Source organism: Rattus norvegicus, chromosome 12, assembly GCF_021556685.1.
Source record: "Rattus norvegicus strain SHRSP/BbbUtx chromosome 12, alternate assembly SHRSP_T2T, whole genome shotgun sequence".
In the NCBI taxonomy this organism is placed as follows: domain Eukaryota; kingdom Metazoa; phylum Chordata; class Mammalia; order Rodentia; family Muridae; genus Rattus; species Rattus norvegicus.
This window is the reverse complement of record NC_141545.1, coordinates 35,278,937-35,301,282: the sequence shown is the minus strand read 5'-3', so window position 1 is coordinate 35,301,282 and position 22,346 is coordinate 35,278,937. Positions and strand designations below refer to the sequence as shown.

Genomic DNA, 22,346 nt, shown 5'->3' with positions numbered 1-22,346 from the left:
ATTTCTAAGTAAAACCAGAGGGAAGGGCGTAAAACGTATTGACCAAAGAATCCGCTCTCCCAGAATGCAAAGCGATGCTGGGCGTGTAAGCAGCTGACAGCAAAAGCTCACAGCCTCCTGAGGAGAAACATTGAAATCCACAGCCATAGCTGGAAATGCCGGCAGCCTCCTCTCAGTGATGGAAGGAAGATGCAGACAACACACACACACACACACACACACACACACACACACACACACACACACACACACACCACCACCACCACCAACACCTCAGAGCATCCCACCCAGAAACAGCAATGGTGTCCTTACCAGGACCACAGTGAGGGTTTAGCAAGATAGACCCTATTTTAAAACAATCAGGAAAGGTCAGTGGTAGCGGCATCTATCTGTAACCCCAGGACTCAGGATACCGAAGAGGAGGAATTGGGAGTTCAAGGATAGCCTGGCTACACTGTGAGATTCTTTCATAAAAGGTAAGAACTGCTTAGAATTATCTACATTCTTTAACAAAGTACTATCTGAGCGAAACGGAAAAGACTAGACATTTACAACAGAAAGGTATCTGATCCTGACTACTCAGGAGGCTGAGGCAGGGGGATGGCAAGGTGAGGACTGCCTGGGCTGCATGACAAGGTCAAGGTCAATCTGGGTAACTTGAGGAGGGTCTGTTTTCTAAAACAAAGATGGAAAAAGGTTGATGACGCAGTAAGGCACCATGGGAGGGTGTCTATGTAGCACGAGTAAACTCTATGTCAGATATGCAAAACAGAATTAGACAGGAATGTGGCCGGGAACCCTCAAACACTTCCGTAGAAAAGGCAGGCACTACCTACCTATGAGTCAAAAGCAAGCTACAGCAGACATTAGCAAAATAAGTATAAACCATAAGAAATAAAATTATAGGAAAGTCTGAGAGACAGAGCTAAAACAGTGCCTACAAGAGACTGAAGAGATTTGCACCTAAAAAGAAAAGGTTCAATATACCATGTACGTGTACATATGAAAGAACTAAGGGAAGGAAATTCAACACAGAGCCAGAAAAGAAAATAATAAACACTTGAAGAGAAATCAGTTACACATGACAAAAGAAAATAATAGTAATAATAGTAATAATAATAATAATAATAATAATAATAATAATAATAATGAAAACCCAATAGAAAAAGGAAGCTGCCTCTTATTAAAAAGACAGACAGGATCCGTCAACTCCAGCCAAGCTGCCCAAGAAAAAGGAGAAAAGAAGATTATAAATGGCAGGAGTGAAATAGGACTTGTCACCGAGGTCTGGGAGGTGGGGGAAAAGGCTAGCGGAACTTCAAACAGCTGATTCCTATCTACTTGACAATTTAGATGACACAGAACAAATTGTCAACAGTCACTAAGTACCAAAGTTCACCAGTTATAAAATAAATCCTTTGAACCATCCTGGGATGATCACAGAAATTTTATTTACAATGTTAGAGCTTTCCGGGGGAGGGCGGAGGGAGAGCCAAAACCAGATGGCTTCACCAGACAAATCAAACATTGGAAGAACAATGAATTCCAAATGGGAATGGGGTGTGAGGAGAGGAGGCCTCGCCTGGCTTCAGGGAGCAAACTTTACCCAGGCATCAAAAGCAAACACAGAACCAAGTTAGTATAGTACTTGCCTTGCCAGCACAAGCCCTGAGTTCAATTTAGAACTCATGGTTTTAAAATATATATATATATATATATTAAAAAAAAACAGCTTGGCAGTGTATGCCTGTTATCCTAACACTGAGAAACTGGAGACAGAGGAAGCCTGGGGCTAGCTAGTCGGCTAGCCTAGTCTAACTGGTAAGCTCTCAGGTAAGGGAGAGACCATCGTGCCTCATAAAACAAGGTAGACAGTATGAGATTAGAAGTCCACCTCTGAGGGTTGGGGATTTAGCTCAGTGGTAGAGCGCTTGCCTAGGAAGCGCAAGGCCCTGGGTTCGGTCCCCAGCTCCGAAAAAAAAAAAGAACCAAAAAAAAAAAAAAAAAAAAAAAAAAGAATCTTCCACTGGGGCTGGAGAGATGGCTCAGCGGCTAAGAGCACTGACTGCTCTTTCAGAGGTCCTGGGTTCAATTCCCAGCACCCACACGGTGGCTCGCAACTACCCGTAACTCCAGTTCCAGGGAATCTCGCACCTTCTTCTGGCCTACATGTACTTACATGGTATATTTAGCATACGTACGAACACTTACCCACATAGGAGTATTTAAAAGAAGAAAAACAACAGTCTTACCGTAGATAATACTGGAATAACTCATCATTTGATACAAAATTTGTAAATTTCGAGCCAAACACACAACAATGACCAAACATGACTCACAAATCTGAAAGTGACCTGTAATTACAAAACTTCTAGAAGACAGCTTCTAGGTACTTCAGTTAAAAGCAATTTTCTCAAAGAAGAATAGAGGAATGCAAAGTTTTCAAAAGTAAAAAGCAGAGGAATATTAAACAAGAGGCCGAAAAACGAAGCCCATTTTCAAATCATACAAATGATAGGATTGTGATACACAAACCCAGGAAGATGGCCCAAATCAGTTGCCTGTTTTAAAATGTAAAGGATTTGAACAGACATTTTTACAGAGATGATGTGCAGATGGTAAATGGCCACACTAAGGCCTGGTCCACCCCATTAGTGATTAGGGAAATTCAAATTAAAACCGCCACGAGGGGCCATTATACCCATGCTAAAGCCGACGCGGTAAAATACCAGGGTGCAGGCAAGACGTGTTGGCAGGCACATAGATCAGCAAGGGATGCCAAATGGACCCACCGTTTGCAAAACAGTTTGGCGGTCCCTTTAATGTCAAACGCATTTCCCATATGGCCTAGTTAGCACTAATTGTCAACGTAACACAGCCTGGAGTCATTGAAAAAGAAAGCCTCCATTGAAGAACTGTCTAGGTCAGATGGGTCTGTGGGCTTGCCCATGAAGATGATTAGTGTTTCATGTGGGAACGTCCAACCCACTGAGGGTGGCACCATTCCTAGGTAGGTGGGCCTGAGCTCTTTAAGGAAGATACCTGAATCTGAGTGATCCAGTCAGCAGTGCTCGTCTGTGGATTTTGCTTTGCGTTCCTGCTCTGATCTCCCTCAATGATGGGAGTATATAACCTAGACACGTAAGCCAAATAAATCCTTCCCTTTTTAAGTTGCTTTTGGTCTGTGTTAGAGTTAGAGAAAGTTACAGCTACCTATGATCTACAATCCCATCCCTCAGTATCTACTTCGAGATAAGAGGAAAAGTATATTCATGCCCAAACCATATAGCGTTTTCATGAGAAATAGCCGAGACATCCATCACCCAAGGAAGACTTAGCAGACTCTTGGGTCAGCTCACTCAGAAATGAGAAGGACCACACTCACATTCAGAGAAATACCAAGAGCACTGCTGTGCCTGGGGAGGGTGTGTAAATAAGTGGGGGCTCTGGCGATAACACACAGTAGGACTCTCTTCTTGTAAACTGGTCAGGACAGAGTAGACATCCCCAGGTGCAAATGGGTAGCACCTGATGTCCCAGGAGAACACCAGGAGAAGGTTCTAGAGTTTGGTTATGATGTGGTCATTAGATTATATGAAATTCTCCAAATTTATCCATAAGAAGATGTGTTTTAGGGCTAGGAAGGTGGCTCAGTTCACTATCCACTTGCCCTGCAATAGATTATCAACACTTGCATTTAAAAAAAATGGATATAACAACGCATGTCTCTATTCTTGGTGCTGGCAAAACAGGAGGACCCTTAGGGTTTACTGACTAACCAATCCAGTCCAATTCCTGAGCTCCAGGTTCAATGAGAAACCTTTTGTCAAAAAGTAAGGTGGACAACTGACTGAAGAAAATACTCTATGACAACCTCTGGCTTTTTCACATATGTGCAGACATGCATGCGCATGCACATGTCCACACAAGTGCACACACAATATGTGAGTTTTATGGCACTCCCACTATGTTACCCAGTCCTCCTCCCAACCACCACGTAAGTCTAGTGGGCACTATACATTAACAGCTCCACTCATGGTGGCACTCCACAGGGACTTCCTCCTGCTTCTCAGCCCTCGTCAAATTTGAAAACTCCCCAGGTAGCCCTGCTGAGGCATCAGGTGACTGTCAGGGCTTGGGTCCTGACACGGTGACTCTATGTAAGCCAGGCTTGAGACGCCCAACTCTAAGAATAACATTCCTCCAGTATTTCTGATTCTGCAACGTCTCCCCAAAGCAAACTTCACAAACTCCAGCACCCACTTGCCTCTTTCCAAAAGTGATTTCTAATCATCCCTACCGGAGTCTCCACAGCGGCTAGGGCTGGGTTGCTGGCGTATTGAACAAATCTTGACATTTGAAGGCTCAGCAGTTACATCATTCCTTTGAATGTATCTATTGGAATATAAATAACAGACACCCACCACCATCCATTATAAAATCAAGGAGAAAGTCTTCATTAACCATCAGAAATATTTTATTGTTCTGCTTCCCCGAATGCTTAGATGCTGTCTTCTCCCTCACAGTTTTACCTTAACCCAAAAGACGCTGCTAACCTTGACAGTCAAGCATCCGCCATTCTATTGTGTCTCCCTAAAAGCAAAACCTATGCTTCTGTATCCAACAAGAGGCTTCTAAAAAGTTGTTTCTCACTGTAGACATCTCATTATTCAAAAGTTTCAGTAGGGGACTGGAGAAACGGCTCAGGGCTTAAGAGCACTGGCTGCTCTTGCAAAGGACCAGGGTTCGATTCCCAGCACCCACATGGGTGGCTCACAACCAACTGTAACCCCAGTTCCAGGGGATCCAATGACCTTTTCTAGCCTCCAGAGACATCGTACACATTGTATATAGATAAGTTTGCAGGCAAATTCATACCTATGAAATAAAAATATGGAAATCATTTAATTTTCTTTCAGTAAGTTGACATGGGTGTGTTGATCGCTGTACAATCAAACTGCAAACATAGAATAATTTAATAGAGACTTTATGGGTTTAAAAGGAAAAAAGAGGCCCACAGCCATGCAATTAATCTGTATAAATAAAACAGATCATAAAGCAAACGCCAAAAGTTCCTGGAAATTAATGGGAAAGTGGTGAGGTGTGAGTGAGCCCAGGGGCCTGCCCCTCCCCAGGACTCAAACGAGAGTCAATGGCTGCTGGGGAAGGAGATTTTCTTCAGTGATGTGGATACTGGCAAGCTGCCTATGTTCCAGTGAATAATCCTTCACCCACACTCCTGAAAGCAACAGGGATGGAGTTCAGTGGGTCACCAAGAAAAGTAAAAGGGGGCCAGAAGAGGGACAAGATGCAAAGTAAAAAATGATCCTCAGGACAAGACAAGAGTGGGTAACAAAATAAACACAATCAAAATATACTATGTGTATATACATATACATATACTTATACATATACATGGGACAAGAGTGGGTAACAGAATAAAAACAATCAAAATATACTATGTGTATATACATATACTTATACATATACATGGGACAAGACAAGAGTGGGTAACAGAATAAAAACAATCAAAATATACTATGTGTACATGTATATATGTACATGTATATATGTACATGTATATACACACACATGGGATAACACAAGAGTGGGCAATAGAGAAAAACATGATCAAAATATGTGTGTGTGTATATATAAATATATATATGTGAGTTTTACTGTACATATATATGTAAATATATATGAAATTAAAAGAAGATTAGATAGATAGATAGATAGATAGATAGATAGATAGATAGATAGATAGATGATCGATCAGAAGGAGCTTCACTTCTGCACAGAGCCAGGGCAGGAAGTGAACCATGCACTCCGAATTCAAGAAGCCAGGGTGCTCTTGTCTGCATTCATTTGCCCTTTCTGAAAGAGACTGGATCCAGAAAACTGTGTCACTACAGGGCCCCCAGCAGCCCAGGCCCAGGGACTCTGGCAGTGAAAGAAGAGACGCCATGCCTACGAGGTGGCCCTGTAGCTCTGCTGCCCTCCCCCATCCGGAGATGCATGGCCTTTATCAATGGACCAATGAGGGACGGAAGACCAACCAGTGGACTCACCAATAAGGAAATGCAGGAAAACCCAGTTTTGGAACCCATTCCTTACCCCAAAACACACTGATGGCGGACCATCTGTCTACCTGTTCCTGGCCTGTCCCCTAACCCTGTTGTTTATCCATTTTTCATCCCTTTTGATTCACGAGGGGCTTTTAAATTATAAAAGAGCGACCGAGGAGGTGGCTCAGTGGGTAAAAGCTTGCTTGAGCAAGCCTGAAGACCGGAGTTCAATCCCTGGACCCCACGTAAAAAATGTCTGCACCCTAAGCACTCCTACAGTGAGATGGGAGATGAGTCTAAAGAATCAGCCAGAAGTCCCAGGGGTCAGTTTTCATGGAGCCTGCTGTGTAGTGGCAGAAGGCACAAGAGAGACCCTGCCTCAAAACAAGATGGAAGACAGTTATCTTCTGACCTCTATAGGCACCACAATACATGAGGGCACACACACACACACACACACACACACACACACAGATACACACACACACACAGATACACACACACACACACACACAGATACACACACACAGATACACACACATACACACACATACACACACAGATACACACACACACATACACAGATACACACACACACACAGATACACACACACACAGATACACACACAGACACACAGGTGCACACACGCATAAACACACATGTAGATGTACAGGAACTCACATAAACACACACACAGATACACAGGCACACACACACACATAAACACATATGTAGACATACAGGAACTCACATATGCACATACACGCACACACAGATACACAGGCTCACACACACATAAACACACATGTAGACGTACAGGAACTCACATAAACACACACACACAGATACACAGACACACACACATAAACACACATGTAGATGTACAGGAACTCACATACACACACACACACAGATACACAGGCACACACACACATAAACACATATGTAGACATACAGGAACTCACATATGCACACACACGCACACACAGATACACAGGCTCACACACACATAAACACATATGTAGACATACAGGAACTCACATATGCACACACACGCACACACAGATACACAGGCACACACACACACACATAAACACATATGTAGACAGACATACAGGAACTCACATATGCACACACACGCACACACAGATACACAGGCTCACACACATAAACACACATGTAGACGTACAGGAACTCACATAAACACACACACAGATACACAGGCACACACACACATAAACACACATGTAGACGTACAGGAACTCACATACACACACACACAGATACACAGGCACACACACACATAAACACACATGTAGACGTACAGGAACTCACATAAACACACACACAGATACACAGGCACACACACACATAAACACACATGTAGACGTACAGGAACTCACATATGCACACACACGCACGCACACACAAGTACCCACAAATAAATAAGAATAGCATCCTCTTCCTATTCAAAATTGAGGTAAGCCCCCTCCCATGGTGTGACCTTCAAGGACACTCACTGTAAATGGCGAAATGAACCCCAGCACAGAAGAAGGTTCTGCCAAGCCATGCTGGGAAAACTAAGAGAGAACAAGCATGACCTTTGGCCCCACGGCACACTGCAAGCTTTTGTCAAAGTTTGAGTGTTAGGCTATCCGTAACACTGTCTTCCGAGCTGGGTTTCCCTCCTCTTTTTGATGTTATACTTATCTGAAGTGCAGGCAAAGCCCAACTCCCTAACGTGTACCACCTAATTAGGGAAATCAAGCAAGACATGTTCTTGGAACAGATACACAGAATTCGGTACGATGAGGCAGGCTTCTCTGTAAACTGCATTTGCAAGTCTGTACGTCAAAGCTGCTGCCTTGCCCCCCCCCCATCCACCCCCCTTGCTGTTGCGGTCCCACCCAGAATGTTAATCATATTACTCAAACTGCTCTCTCTCTCCCTGAGAATTCTTTGTAGCCCCACAGATCTCTCGTCTCGGAACACTGAATGCCTGTAAAACAAGCGATTGTGTGTTTTGATGCTTGCTTTTAAGGGAGCATAGCGCAAATATTTATTCACCGCCGTAATTTGCATTGTGCGTGTAGTTTTCACATCTAATTAAGGATTCGGGAAAAATTACAGTCGTTGGAAACAAAAGCTTACATTGCATTTAAATACACATTCAAAGGATGGAGTAACTTCTCCACGAGGGTGAGATTCTAGACTGGGACTCAACCATTGAGACTGAAGTGTGGAATCGCCTGGAAAGTTTAAAAGCTGGAGAGAAAGCTGAATGCTCACATCTTGGGTTGAAAACTGCCGTGGCTGTAAGAACTGGATATTACTGTCCTATTGATCATGGGCAGTCATGCTTCCTTGTCAGCATCCCTTCCCTCTGTTCCTGTGAGAGTCTTAGACAGAGCTCCACTCCAGATTTTGCACGGAGGACTGGCAGCCTAAACTTTCAACCCCTGCTGCCTTCACTGCCACATCTTACTGAGTGTGGTCCTTGCTTCACAAAGGTCTCATAGAGCACGGGTTGAGACTTGGAAGAAGCTGTTAAGGAAGGAGGGGAAAAAAGCTGTTTTTTTTTTTTTTTTCTGAATTGAGGGTAAAGGGTTATAACTCTGAACTAGGGCATCCTTTTGCCTAAAGGACAGACAGATGGACAGTGGCCTTTGTGAGATCAAGGGAAAAGATCAGACATGTTAGATTCTTCGGGTCTCACTGGAGCCCCCAGGTCAAGCCTGGGATGTCAACCTTCGTTCCCAACATCTCAGCTACATAAATTGAAGAGGATGTAACTGGGTTCTTCCAAACAGGAAACCAAGCCCTCTCAGGCTAATCCACCCCGATGTGGACTCACCTAGTCCACTCTGACTACTGTGGCCTTTCAATAAGTTCAGATTTTTCTACATCTCTTCCCAAAATGCTATCAGGAGGGGAAAGAACACATCTGCTTAATCGATGAAGCCAGACAGAAGTCTTCCATCCAATACATTATTCCAGATGGTTCCCTTACAGATCCTGAAGAGAGGTGTACACAGTTGATGACCTGCAATGGTCCCCTTGAGGTGACATCCCCAAATGCTTATCCAGGGCAGCAATATAGACTCTGTGACATCGACAAAACACCTGACACTTCTTCCCCACACACTGGGTCATGAGGGTTGTGTCAAAGGCCTAGGCATGAGCAGCTACCTAGAAACATTCTCATGAAAACCATCCCTGAGTGGTCTCTACCAAACCAGGCCCAGGTAAGAGTTCTTGGATCTCTTCCCACAATCCTCTTGGGAAGCAAAGGTAACAGGAGACCATCTACATGTATTTCATGTCAGTACGAGTCTCATGATTTGGATCGGAAATGTCTCATTTTATTGGCGTATATCAAGCACACATGAAGGGACTCAGTAGACATTATTGTACATTGTATACTTAGATCATCTCCACCCTCCAGTCCCATTTCCCTCCCACTCCCAGTGTTCCACCCTTTTTCTTTCCACCTTGTCCTTCTTCTACCCCCCATATAAACTCTCCTCCCTCTCCCCGGCAAGATATATATATTTATTCTGGTGGACCAACAAGTTTCCTTAGGGTTGCTTACAGGGTCATGGGCACTTACCAATGGTTGCACCATTGAAGAAAATGTCTCTTTCTCAGGAACAATTAGCCACCTGTGGATTCTTGTAACCTTCTCACCCTAGCTCCGATTAACTTCCTATAGGTACTGACTGGGTTGGGGATAAACTCATGAGCCTTTCTCCTCACCATGGTAGGAGTTGGACAGGCCCACTCTGGCTGAGGTCTTACAAGACTGATAATCACATCTGCTGTGAGATCAACAGAGTAGTATCCATGTCCCCAAATAGTACTTGAATGTAGATAACTTGGTCCCCAGTATGGCAAGAGTAAGAGGTAAGTGGATCATAAGGGCTCTGACTGCATGAGAGGAGTAAGCCATCAGTGGGGCCATAGCTGAATGGGAGGGGATAGAAACTAGAAGACTGGGGTTGGGGATTTAGCTCAGTGGTAGAGCGCTTGCCTAGTAAGTGCAAGGCCCTGGGTTCGGTCCCCAGCTCTGAAAAAAAAAAAAAGAAACTAGAAGACTGGGAGTATTTGGAGAGAGATGTGCCCTTGAAATGTGTATGTTTCTGTTCCTTTCCTTTCTGCCTTCCTCCTGTCCACCACAAGCCGAACCTCTTTTTCTGCTAGCACATGTTCTCTGCCTTGATGCACTGTCCAAAAGCAGGAGAGCCAAGTAGAGCCTAAGACCAAACCCTGAAAGCCTGAGTCACAGTGAAAGCTCTTCTTCTCTAAGCTGGTTCTCTCGAGCATGTTGTCACAGCAACAGAGAGCTAACTTGTGTCCATAATCCTTTTGGACAGGAGGAATTCTTCTGTAGTCCCCACACTGCCACAGGGCAGGCTAGAGCACCTCCCTCGGGCTCAGAATGCCAGGATCCTGTAGGTGAGCCATGCAGACAGTGGGTCCTCATGAGCAGCTGCCTCGACTGAAAAAAAGCAGCAAGCAGCACAAAGGCTGGCCGCGAATGAGGTCAGCCTCTACCATGAAAGCAACGATACAATTATCTGATGATTTGGGGCAGTCCTACCCTGTGATGGAGGGTCCAGACCCAGGGTCATGGGTGAACCAAGGATCCTGGGATTTATGACAGAATAAGAGCACACTGTGACTAGGAATTTCCAGGGGCAGAGGATGCTTCCAGTGCCCAGAGAACCTGCAAAATCCAATATGGTGCCTTTAGCCATAGTGGGCTCTATTTTGTGACCAGCTGATCAGAAGTTTGGCCTATGGTGAGCAAGGCCAACTAACTGGTGGCAGAGTGAGTTCGGAGAGGTCTTTTAGGGGAAGTTAGGATGACTTTACATACATGGAAGCCATTGTTCTCTATTGGTGTCACATAGCCTTACCAAGCTGTGATGACTCCCCACGCCTCAGTTTCCCCCACTTCCTGGGAACCTCCTGAGGGGTGACTACACCATCATAACTAATCAAAGCCTGCTTTTTGCTGTGTTCACAGTTGGTCTTCAAAAATAATCAGGGGTTTCAGTGAGATTCTCTATCGGAGATAAAACCTAGAGGGAAGCAGACGCCTCAACTGTGCATGAGTAGGTTGTCCAAGGATTTAGGCAGCCAAGTGGCGAAGGTGGACGGGGTTCTTGCATCTGGTGGAAGCCATAGGAAGAGACATTCATTCTAAGGAAGAATGTGGCTTTGAGTCTGACATGGATGCCTGAAGGGAGCTTGCCTAGGTACACTTACTATTCCACATGTCAATGCATCTTGTCTCCTCATAACCGTGAAACCAAAGTCTTGTTCTCTCAGCAGTCCTCCCGAGGGCACCCTCATAACCTCTCTCTGCAGACACGGGAACCATCGTTATAGACAGATCTCCATCAGATGCTAGATTCTTTCCCATTCCCCAACCCTTCCACCATCAAAAGCCAGCATTCCAGGACTCAGGACCACACTCTAAGAGAAACAGAACCTCGTCACTCGCCATCATAGTTCTCTATGTATGGAAGGCTAAGCTGTACCCACAGGACAAAACAGTCAGCAGGAGTCACTAATGTCAAAAACTGACAGTGGGTGGCACCACTGAGGGTCACTCAGGAACTCAGATACCTCTCTACCTCACAGCTCGGGATACGGGGGAGCCCAGCCCTCAGGAAAGCACTTCACAACAAGCACAGTCTACAGTGACCAAGTAAACGCGACACGAGAAAGTTACAAAACAAAAACTTTGCTATAAATGACAACAAGAAACTGCATTACATAATTGTCCAGCGAAGACAGAAAGCCCTAAATTGTAGCAAGGCATTAAATTTTATATATATATAAATAAAATCAGGATATATTTTTAAAATTTTAGGACATGCTTAGATAAACATATGAACTCAAAAGACTTGAAAATAAACTACGTGTACGTCCTATATATAAGTGGTTTAAGAGCTCACAGAAAAACAAGCAGCAAGAAATACATGAAATGCAAAGCCATCAGGATTAGGCAGTGAGACTCTTTCTTTTTAATCTCTCATTCTGAAGTAACTTGAAGTAGCTTATCCAAAAACTAATAAGTCGCTGCTGTGCCAGAGGACTTGAATTTGAATCCCAGCCCCCCACATCCAGGCAGTTCACAAAGTCACACCAGTCCAGCATCAGTGGATCTGGTGCCCTCTTCTGGCCTCTGAGGGCACTACACTCATGTGGCAAATACACACAGATACACCGGAAACAAAGTATCTGCAAGTGCAGTAAAGGAGGAAGAGGGAAAGAGAAAGATCAGAGTTTAAAATTAAAGAAAGCTGAGCCTATTAAGAAGGGCCAAGAGAGCAGCACCTGTAATTATATAGAGCAAGTTCAGCCCTGAGGGGACACAGGTGAAGAGAGATGAACCCCAGATCCCAGGCCATGTTCATGGAGCAGGAAATACAAGCCATACTTTTCCTTGGTTCTGACACAATGAAATAGCCTTCCAGGATTCAGACCAAAGGAGGGATCTGAGCCTAGATCAATAGTGTCCTTTTGAAAACCACCATTTGTATGTGCGTCCTATAGCTGAAGAGGGCTACAGAGCTCAATCTGTATAGACACTGGAGGGCATCCTGAATTTAGTCACCCAAGGTCTTGTTAGCATTCTCCCTTCCCCCTTTCCCTCTTCTTTTCCTTCTTCCTGCTCTCCCTTCTCTTCTCCCTCTCCTTCTCTTCCCCATCTCCCTTCCTCATCTGTTTCCTTTTTTAACTACTCCCTCTTCTCGCCCTCCTCTTCTCCTTCCCCTTCCCCCTTTCTCCTTTCTCCTCCCTGTCCTCTCTATTCTCCATCACTCCCTTCTTTCTCCCTCTTCCCCTCTCTTCTCTTTGTTATTTCTTACCATCTTTAGATATTCCCATGGTCTCACATACTTCACTTTTATGACTGTAAAACCTGAATTAAAAAAAAAATTTCCCATTGACCATTGGAAGGAATTCATCAGAACTGCATTAACCAACCTTCACATTTGGATCTTTGCTCCTTCCTAACCTACACTGAGGCCTCAAGGTGCCCTTGGAGCTGTGAGTTGATCCCAGAGCCCTAGAAGGAGCCTATCCCTCTATCCTGAACTCCAGCTACAAAACTTATACAGAAGGCCAGGGCAGACATTGAAAAGAAACAAGCCCATTAAATGATCTCATTCGTCTTTAGAAAACTGCTAAGAACAAAAATCCTCTTCTCGCCAGCCTAAGCTGGGTAGCTGTTATTTCAGTTCCTATGCCCAGCTCTTCCCCTCTATAGGATGGACAGGATGATGGTTAGAATGATGGGGTGATGGGCGGGGTGATGGGTGGGATGATGGACAGGATGTTGGTGAGGTTCTGAGGAGTGAGTAAAATTGGGACATCTAGGAGTCTGCCTGCCTCAAAAGAGCACTTGGTAAGCAGGAAGACCACTTTATGTGTGGCTGACATTCAGTAAGCCGAAAGACCTGATGGAGTCCTCCTCTGGCATCTGGCCACCTCCTCCCATCCCTAAAGCCCTGGAGACAGGCGCATCCTTTCTGGCAGAGGCTGTGCAGGTGAAGGTGGTCTCCCAAGTCAACACCACAGAACTCCCACAACTGGCTGCGATCACATGAGGAATAGCGGTGTCCCCTCCTCAGGCTACGGTGTATCCCCGGCCGTGACCTTGATCTTCCTCAGATACACCAGCACCTCCACTGGCTACTCAGAAAAACACTGAGCTACGCATTTACCTGGCAGCACATCTGCTCCGCCGCCCACATCTGAGCCCTCTCTGAATTTCTACCCTTTCCCTGGGAGAACCGTCTTTGCTCAGTAAAGAAAGTAGACACGGGCCAGAAAGCCACATGAGCGGGAGCGTATGTTTTTCCCAGACTTTCTCTCTTCTGATGCATTTTGGCTTTTGAGTTCTCTAGCCTAAGCTTTCGGTTCTTAACAGAGGCTGCAGCTGCCTTGCTGTGCACCTGCCACACCTCGCCCCTGCCAAAGAAGTGGCTGCTGGGAACAGGGCCGGGTTGCTAGGGCAAGAGAAGGCCTGCTTTGAAACCCAATTAGTCTCCTTCTCTGATGACTTGAGATTGTCACATAGGCTTCCAATCTCAGTTGGGAATTTACTATCCCCTCCCCCCACTCCCAAAGAAAGCAAAAAAAAAACCAAAACAAACAAACAAAAAAAACAATAGCATGTGACCAACACAAGATGGATACAGAGTCCCCAGAACATGACAATTAATGCCACCTGCATAAAAACTGCAATACCACTAAAAACCCTTTGCAGACTCTCTCTCCTCTGGAGTGTATACCTGAGTCTCCCTCCAGTCATGTGCTCGAGGTCAGAGAAAGAGTCAAGAAGTAGGACTTTGAGCCCTCCTTCCAAAAGCTGTCTTTTCCGTGGCAGCTCCCAGCTCCCCTGCTCTGAGCCTTTAATCCCCTTCTCAAACATTTGCCACAAGTGTGCTCACTTTCAAGTTTGGGGGGCTCTCCACCCTGTATAGATTCTTAATTTCCGGAACTGAGGTAAGGGGATGGCACGTCTCTATAGATAAAACAGAGCCCCCTTAAAAACCAACAATTTAAGGGGCTGGAGCGATGGCTCAGCAGTTGACAGTTCTTGCTGCTCTTGCAGAGGGCTCTGGTTCAGTTCTGAGAATCTGTGCCAGGCGGTTCACACCCACCTGTAACTTCCATTCACTACTGCCCTCTTCTGGTATCCATGGGCATTGCACTCGTGTGCATATACACCCACATAGACAACACCAATACATATAATTGTCTTTTTAATATTGATTTCTTTTAAAAACAAAAGTCAGCATTTTGGATGTGTGGTGGCAGATTTTGTAGATAAAGGACGAGCTTGCATCTTGGTAACCTGAGCCTCAGGTCTCATTTCATAACAGACTGGCTCCCTGATGGTTTTGCTTGATTCCCCACAATATTATTTCCACAACTCACCCAAGCTTGATGCTGGCATCCAAAGTCCAACTCCCAAATCCATATGCTCACAGACTCCCACACCCACCTCCTGCGAATGGGAATACCATGTGTCTGTCTTCATCCCACGTGTTTCCCCCCTTTTTTGTCAGCTTCCCAGCGGTCACCAAAGCTCATCTATTCTTTAATCCTGATTGAGTGGAGGTCACCTCTCGACCTTGTGTTACACAGGAAGCCCAATACAAGTATAATATGCACACAAATATAACCATGAACCCGTTTTCATCTGCAAAGAACTATTTTTTTTTGCTGTGCATGTATACATTGTGTGTGTGTGTGTGTGCGCGCGTGCGCACGTGCGCGCGCGTGCATTGCAAAGTGAGAGGACCACTTTAAACGTTGTTCCTTAGGATGCCATCCATCTACCTTGTTGTTTGAGACAGAGTCTTTCAGGAGCCCAGAATTCACTAGTTCAGCTAGGCTAGCTGACAGCAAGGCTAGGAAGATCCATTCCCCTCCAACCCCCAGCACTGGGAAGGCAAGCACTTGTACAACCACACACACCTTACACAGTGGGCACTTAGCTGGCCAAGCCATATGTCACCCCATCTCCATATTCTCCAAGTAGCTGTCCTAGGCAGCCCACAATGGTATCTCACACCATCATACAGCCTCCTCAGCAGCCCGGGAATTCAACTCTAGATCTCAGTAGATTTGAGCTATTATTCCTGATCAGCATTGACAAAATAAAGTGTGAGAAAAATTAAACAGCAGGCTACATTTCTATCCATTTGCCCAATACATATTGAGCATCCAGCCTGTCCCAGACTCTGCGCTTACACTAAAGGGAGAAAGACCCTGCATTAAGCCCTCAAGGACACTCCTGCTGGATGCATAGCTCAAAAATACAATCACAGCCAACAGAGAGCACAGCTAAGAGGGAGCGGAGACATTGGAAGTCAGACCCCGAGGATCTCCCTGGTCAGACCCTGAACCAGCTTCTCTGACCTTCAAGTTCATCATCAACATCACTGGTTTGTCCGCAAGTTTGTGAATATCACCAGGATAAATCTCTCGGCACAGTTCCTGCCACCAACCATTGCTGGGAAAATTAACCAAGATGATTGTTAGCCAATGTATCCCAGTAGCCATTTAAATTACTGGAAAAAGGCACTGAGCCTTTTACTGCCAGGCAAAGGTTCTTTGGGCAATATTTTATACTGTTAAGCACACTTAAAAATTTTTATTGACCCTCTGCAATGTCCAGAATGCTAAGATAAATACTAAAGAGAAGTCAAAGATAGAAAAAAAAATAGGTATTTGTTACTCTAGGGGAACTTAAAAGTTTTTAAGAAGGGCTACAAAATGAGTCCCGAATGTCACACCTATGGACTCGTGGAAGGTGTGGGAAATGTTCACAACCTCTCAAAAATTGTTAGCATTCAAATCCCTGGGTCCTATGACTTTGATCACCTCGTTTGGAGATAAAAAACCAGGATGAGAGTAAATGAAGTCTTGGGTCATTTGGGTGGCCATAAAAGCAACTGCTTGTACTATAGCAAGAAGGGAGGTGGGAAACATGCACAGAGCACACAGAGCAGGATGTCGGCCTAAAGTGGAAACCGGGGAGATGGGAGATGCTGCCCAGTAGGACGCATAAAGAGAAAGGGAAGAGGGACTGAGGAACATGGAAGCCGCCTGGTAAGCACCACTTGCAAAGCTAGAACAATGGGTAAAGAAAAGCCCCAAAATGGCCACAAGGAGCTGTGAGGGCCAGAACCAACCTCTTCAATTTCCTGCCACTGAGCTTCCAGCCTCCAGAGTCTCTGCTATCCGAAGAATATTGGGGACCATTTGTTACAGCAGCCATAAGGGAACTCATACTCACTTGGACTAAAATCCATCCATGTCCCTTGGTCTTTTGTTCCTGGTGGCTTTGTTGTTTTGTTTTGTCTTGTTTAGTTCTCACTGTAGAGTTGAGGATGACCTTGAATGCTTTTTAAATTTTTATTACATGTATGTATGTATGTATGCATGCATGCATGCATGTGTGGGCATCACCATGCCACAGCTTGCATGTGGAGGTCAGAGGACAACCTATGGGAGTCAAGTTCTCTCCTTCCGCTGTGTGGGTCTAAGCAACCAATTAGCAGCAAATGTCTTTACCTACAGAGCCATCTCACTGGCACTGCTGTTTGGTTTTTTGTTTGTTTGTTTTTTTACCACTTGAGCCCCTCACACAGGAATCAAAAAGAGACCACCGGGCTTCCCATTCACTTGGATGGTTTTGGGAGGTGATGTTAATGCTGTCCACCCAGTTCTCCCTAGCCCGCTGTCCCCCTGCTCTGTGATGCAATGTGACCTCCGTCACTCCTTCTGTCCCACCTATACCAAATTCTTTAATCCATGGTCCCAACTCTCCCCTCTTTTTGCACAGCTCCCTCCCCAGGCTGTCCTCACTGCAACATTAACCTTCAGAAGAAAGCTCTCTGAAGTCACTCTGGTCAAAGCCGATGCACCTGCTGGGAGAGACACTATTCCTCCCAGTGTATGCCACAGCTCTTCCTTTGGGTGCGCTTTTCTCTCATTGCTCCATACACCACAGACTCAGAGGAGCCAGAGAGGACCTGTGTTCTCCCTTGTTTTTACTACTATATCCCCTGCATACAGTGGGGGACACGGGGGGGGGGGTAGAGCAGTGCTACTGGGGGAGGGGCATTACTATCGTGAATTAGAAAAGGGAGTGAAGCAAACTACAAGACAGAAGGGTGAGGGGGTTGCTGAACACAGAACTACCAAGGTTTACCCCTGCCACTTAAAGTGGCTTGTAGCACTTTGAAGTTGACAGAAAAGACGGCCATAAACGTCTTCAGTGTGAGGACTCTTGAGGACCTCAACCTGAATCCCCAGAACACTGACAAATATTTCCTGTTCAGGTCTGGGGACAGGGGGAGGGGGTGGTCACTGGAAAGTGACTTTCGTTATTTGCCGGACGGATGAACGGGTAGAGAAAGGTTGGGTAGGTGGATGGATTTACTGGATTGGGTGGATGGTGGATGGATGAATGGACTGGACTAAATAGACTGATGGACAGATAGAAGACTGAACTGGATGAATGGATGAATGGATGGATGATTGGATGGATAGATAGATGGATGGATGGATGAATGGATGATTGGATGGATGGATAAATGGATCGACTAGACTGGGTAAACAGAAGGATGGATATATAGATAATAGTCATTTAAATAAATACATGATAAACGGATGAATTAGAAATGTAGTGATGTGTATTTTCATAATCATGTATTTTTTTTTCTTTTTTTTCGGGGCTGGGGACCGAACCCAGGGCCTTGCGCTCGCTAGGCAAGTGCTCTACCGCTGAGCTAAATCCCCAACCCCCATAATCATGTATTTTAAAATCTTCAGTGAAGTCCTTAATCTTGGCTTCTTAGGAGTGGAGCTCATGTAAACAGACCTTTCAACTCTTAAAAACTTGGGCATGTAAGTTGTTTTGTTTTAAAAAAAAAATAAAAAACAAAAAAACATGTTCTTACTGTGTAGCCCAGAACTGCCTGGAATTTAAGATCCCCTGCTTCCGCCTCTGGAGATTACAGGCATATACCACACCTAACCACATGTAAGCATTTTTTAAAATTAAATCATATTCCATTTATATCAATTCAAAGAAAAAAAAAAGGCTTCCTGTCTCCTTAGTCCCCCACAGTCTAATTTTTACAGCATTTAGACATGAGCGATAAGGCCAGTTTCCCGCTTCCTTTCTCCCTCCCTACCCCCATACAGAGTCATACACTCCCTTGCTATCTCTCCTCCTAAGATTTTCATGCCTTAAAAGTGACTCCTTTTATGGGAAAATCACTGTAAACTGAGTTATGCTCCCTACCACCCAAGGCTGCAGGCACTCAACCTTCCCTTAGCAGAGGCTGCTCCCACTGCCCCAGGGCTTCCTCCTCTAAAGCAGAGTGGAGGCTCTTGGAGCAGTTGATCCAGGATGCGAACGCCACTGGATGTCCCATGCACCCAGCTGGCAGCAGGGATTGCACATGGCCATCCAGGCCCAGGCATAGATGCCACAACACTACAGAGGCTCCTCTCCCAGCAGCGCGGGCGCGTATCAACATCTGCTTCTCACCGGCATGCGGCACAGAACGGCATGCAGAGTGACTAGTGGGAGAGAAGGTGGGGACAGGTGGCAGTGTTCCAGACTTTGCATTTAAAGACTGCCTCGGTCTCTGCTGTCTCCAGTCTGTCCGCAGGTTTTTGGTTTTGAGTCTTGTGTGTGTGTGGTTTTTTGGTTTTTTGGTTTTTTTTTTTTTTTTTTTTTGGTTTTTGGTTTTGGTTTTGGTTTTGGTTTTGGTTTGGTTTTCAGCTAAATGCCCTTATGCCTGCCCAACTGGAAAAGCTCAGAGACATATTCTCGAGCATCTGCAGACAGCAACATCACGTTTCTAGCCGGGACTCTGGTATAAACACAAGATCTAAGCTACCTGACCTGGTAAGGTCACTCTGCAGAAAAGTTTGGGACCTCAAGCCAAGGGTGAGCACAAGTGGTGTTTCATATCATGGCCCCCTAGATCCCAAGGAGACAAAAATAACACAAGACAGAATATCTTTACTTAGGTTTGAATTTCCAAAGAGCCAAGTGAGGGTAGGTTTGCAGTATTCACTCATGAAGCTGACACTTATAAAGTCCAAGGTCACTGGACTGATTAGCCAAGGTCATTAGCACAGGGAAATGTGTGTTCTGTTGTATTTAAGGGTTCCTATGGGGGGGGGGAGTAAAAACAGTAACATAATACAGTAGATGTTTAGTATTTGATACCAGCTCCATTTTTTATTCTGCCCCAGACAAATTAGACATTTTAGAGTGGGCCTTTACTTGGTTGAGATGCTCTCCAGTGCGGCCCCTCCTCGAGACTTCAAGTAAGTTAGAATCTGCAGGCATAAATAGGGAGATGACTATGGTTAAAGCGTTTGCCTTGTAAAGGTAAGGACATTAGTTCTAATCCCCAACACTGATATATATGCGAGGCAGGCATGGCAACTACCTATAAACCCATCAATACAGACTCAGAGGATCCCCTAGGGTTGCTGGGTAGAGGCGCCAGCCAGAATCAGTGTGCTCTGGATTCAGAGAGAGTCCATGCCTCAATATGTAGAATGGAGAATAACGGAAGAAGACGCACGTGATGCCGACTTCCAGCCTTCACATGCGCGCGCACACACACACACACACACACACACATGTGCACACTGAATGTGCACACACTCGCTACCCACATAAGAGAGATATATTTTTAGAAAGAAAACTTACATGCCATTATCCAACCTGAGAGGGAAGTAGGAAAAAAAAAACAGTAGGAACAAACACCAGACTGACCTTGGTTTTATGTCACGTCTGCCTCTAGGAAGTCCCCTTTTACACTTTTATCCCATCATCCCCATTCTTCCCAGCTAAGAGCCACGGCTGTGTCACCTCACGTGTGTTCAGCCTTCAGTCTTGCTCACAGCTGCGGGAAGGTTCCCCACCTTCTGACTGGCTTCAACAGTCTGCCTGAAGCAGGCTCCCGGGCTTCAAAGTTCCAGCGAAGAACTTTACAGGATATTAGCATTATTGACAAGCTGGGTTCTAGCTATTCAGAAAGGAGATGCTCCCCCCCACCCCGACCCCCCCCCCAACATACAGTACCTTATTTAAGGACAAGCTCGCTCAAAAGCACCCAGGGAAAGGTGACTCCCACCAACACAGCTGCTCACAACGAAGGAATCAGTAAGGGAGTGAGGAAACACCATTGTTATTATAGAGTCCAAAGCCTCGCTTAAAAAAGCCTTGCTATTAAAGAATAAAAACAAAGACCTCCATTCTTATCAAACCAAGCAACAAAGATACAGCATGCCTCCCAGCCATGCTGGAGTGGAACCAAGGTCCTGAAGGCAAGTTTATAACCTAGCATTGCTCTCCCCCTTTTTTTAAACCAACCTCCTCTTTGGTTCCCAATGTATTCTACATCCCCAAAACTGTGGCTCCCTCCTGGGATGGGGGGGGGGGGGCTACTCTTCATTAGCTTGCCCAAGCCGTCTTCAACAGCACTTGAAAACACAGTGACATTGATAAACACCCAACACCCCCCCCAACCATTCCCACAGGAAAAAAAAAATGCCAAGCAATCAATCTGCCTAACTCCACAAGAGCCCAGGCAAGTAGATTGCCAGATACCAGAAAAGCCAGAAACCAAAATCAACATATCATTAAAAGATTGTGCTTGTCAACTGGTTAGGAAGTTTCAGAGAGATGTCGCCTGATAGATACTCGCCGAGAAATAGCTTTACAGAATTGTTCCAGCACACGGAAGACCGCAAAAAATCTTGACTTTTGCTGTAGAAAGCCAGTGGGGGGGGGGGGGGACTACCCACAAATAGAAACCACCTGATCGGTCAGGAAGATGTGTAGACTCCATCTACCGTGTCCTGTGGATAGCAATCGCTCTGCAAAGCATTTCTGTCCCAAGCTTCCAAATTTGCTTGTGCCAGGCAGGAGTTGAGGGAGATGGTAAGCGGGGTAGGAGGGGCTTCCTGCCTCTACTCACAGCCCCAGGTTAGGACCCCCCTGGGAAGACTTGGGTCGGACAGACAGTGGAGTATCCTGTGGAGGTATCGCCTACACACACACACACACACACACACACACACACACACACACACACACACACACACACACACACGGCTGCAGAAGGCCGACCCAGGAGACCCTGGGCTAAAAGGGACTCTGGTCAACTGTGTTCTTAACGGCCCGTGGTACACAGCTGACATTCCCACACAGCAAAGCTGTTTAGAATTATTTCCAGAAAGGTCAGGGCCAGTTGGGAAGTCCACACCAAATTCTAGGAAGCTTCCAAGTCCAGGGCAGTAAGGTTTCCCCAGTTTTCCCTTATCACTTAGGCATACTCGCCTAGGGCATCGTACCAAGACTTCCAGGGAAATCACCTGCTGCCAAGGTGTCTGCCCCAGACCTTGGCTCCGCAAGGCTGCTGCACACACACACACACACACACACACACACACACACACACACACACACACACGCCCACGCCTCTCCGGGCCGCCCACATCCACACTCAGCAAAGTTAAGTCCCCGGACCCAGGTAGCCCCATGGTCCTCACCTTTGGAGAACAGGGCAGCTAGGCTGATGAGTACCGGAGACCAGAGGTACCACAGCGTCCCCATCTCAGATGGGCACATCCTGGAGACGCGGAGCGCGGGTTCTCTGCTCCTCCGTGGTGTCCTCTGGCTGAAGAAGGGATGTCGCCAGATCCCCGGA

General features: G+C 45.7%; 1 protein-coding gene across 1 annotated transcript in view; it reads right to left on the bottom strand.

Annotated features, from left to right (window-relative positions):
• Tmem132d (transmembrane protein 132D) overlaps window positions 1-22,306 on the bottom strand; it is a 638,373-nt gene extending 616,067 nt beyond the window's left edge. The window contains 1 exon segment of the mRNA NM_198727.2: window positions 22,189-22,306. Within this exon segment, the coding sequence (NP_942022.2) occupies window positions 22,189-22,267 (79 nt within the window). The 5' untranslated portion in view covers window positions 22,268-22,306.
• Between the last annotated feature and the right edge of the window lie 40 nt (window positions 22,307-22,346).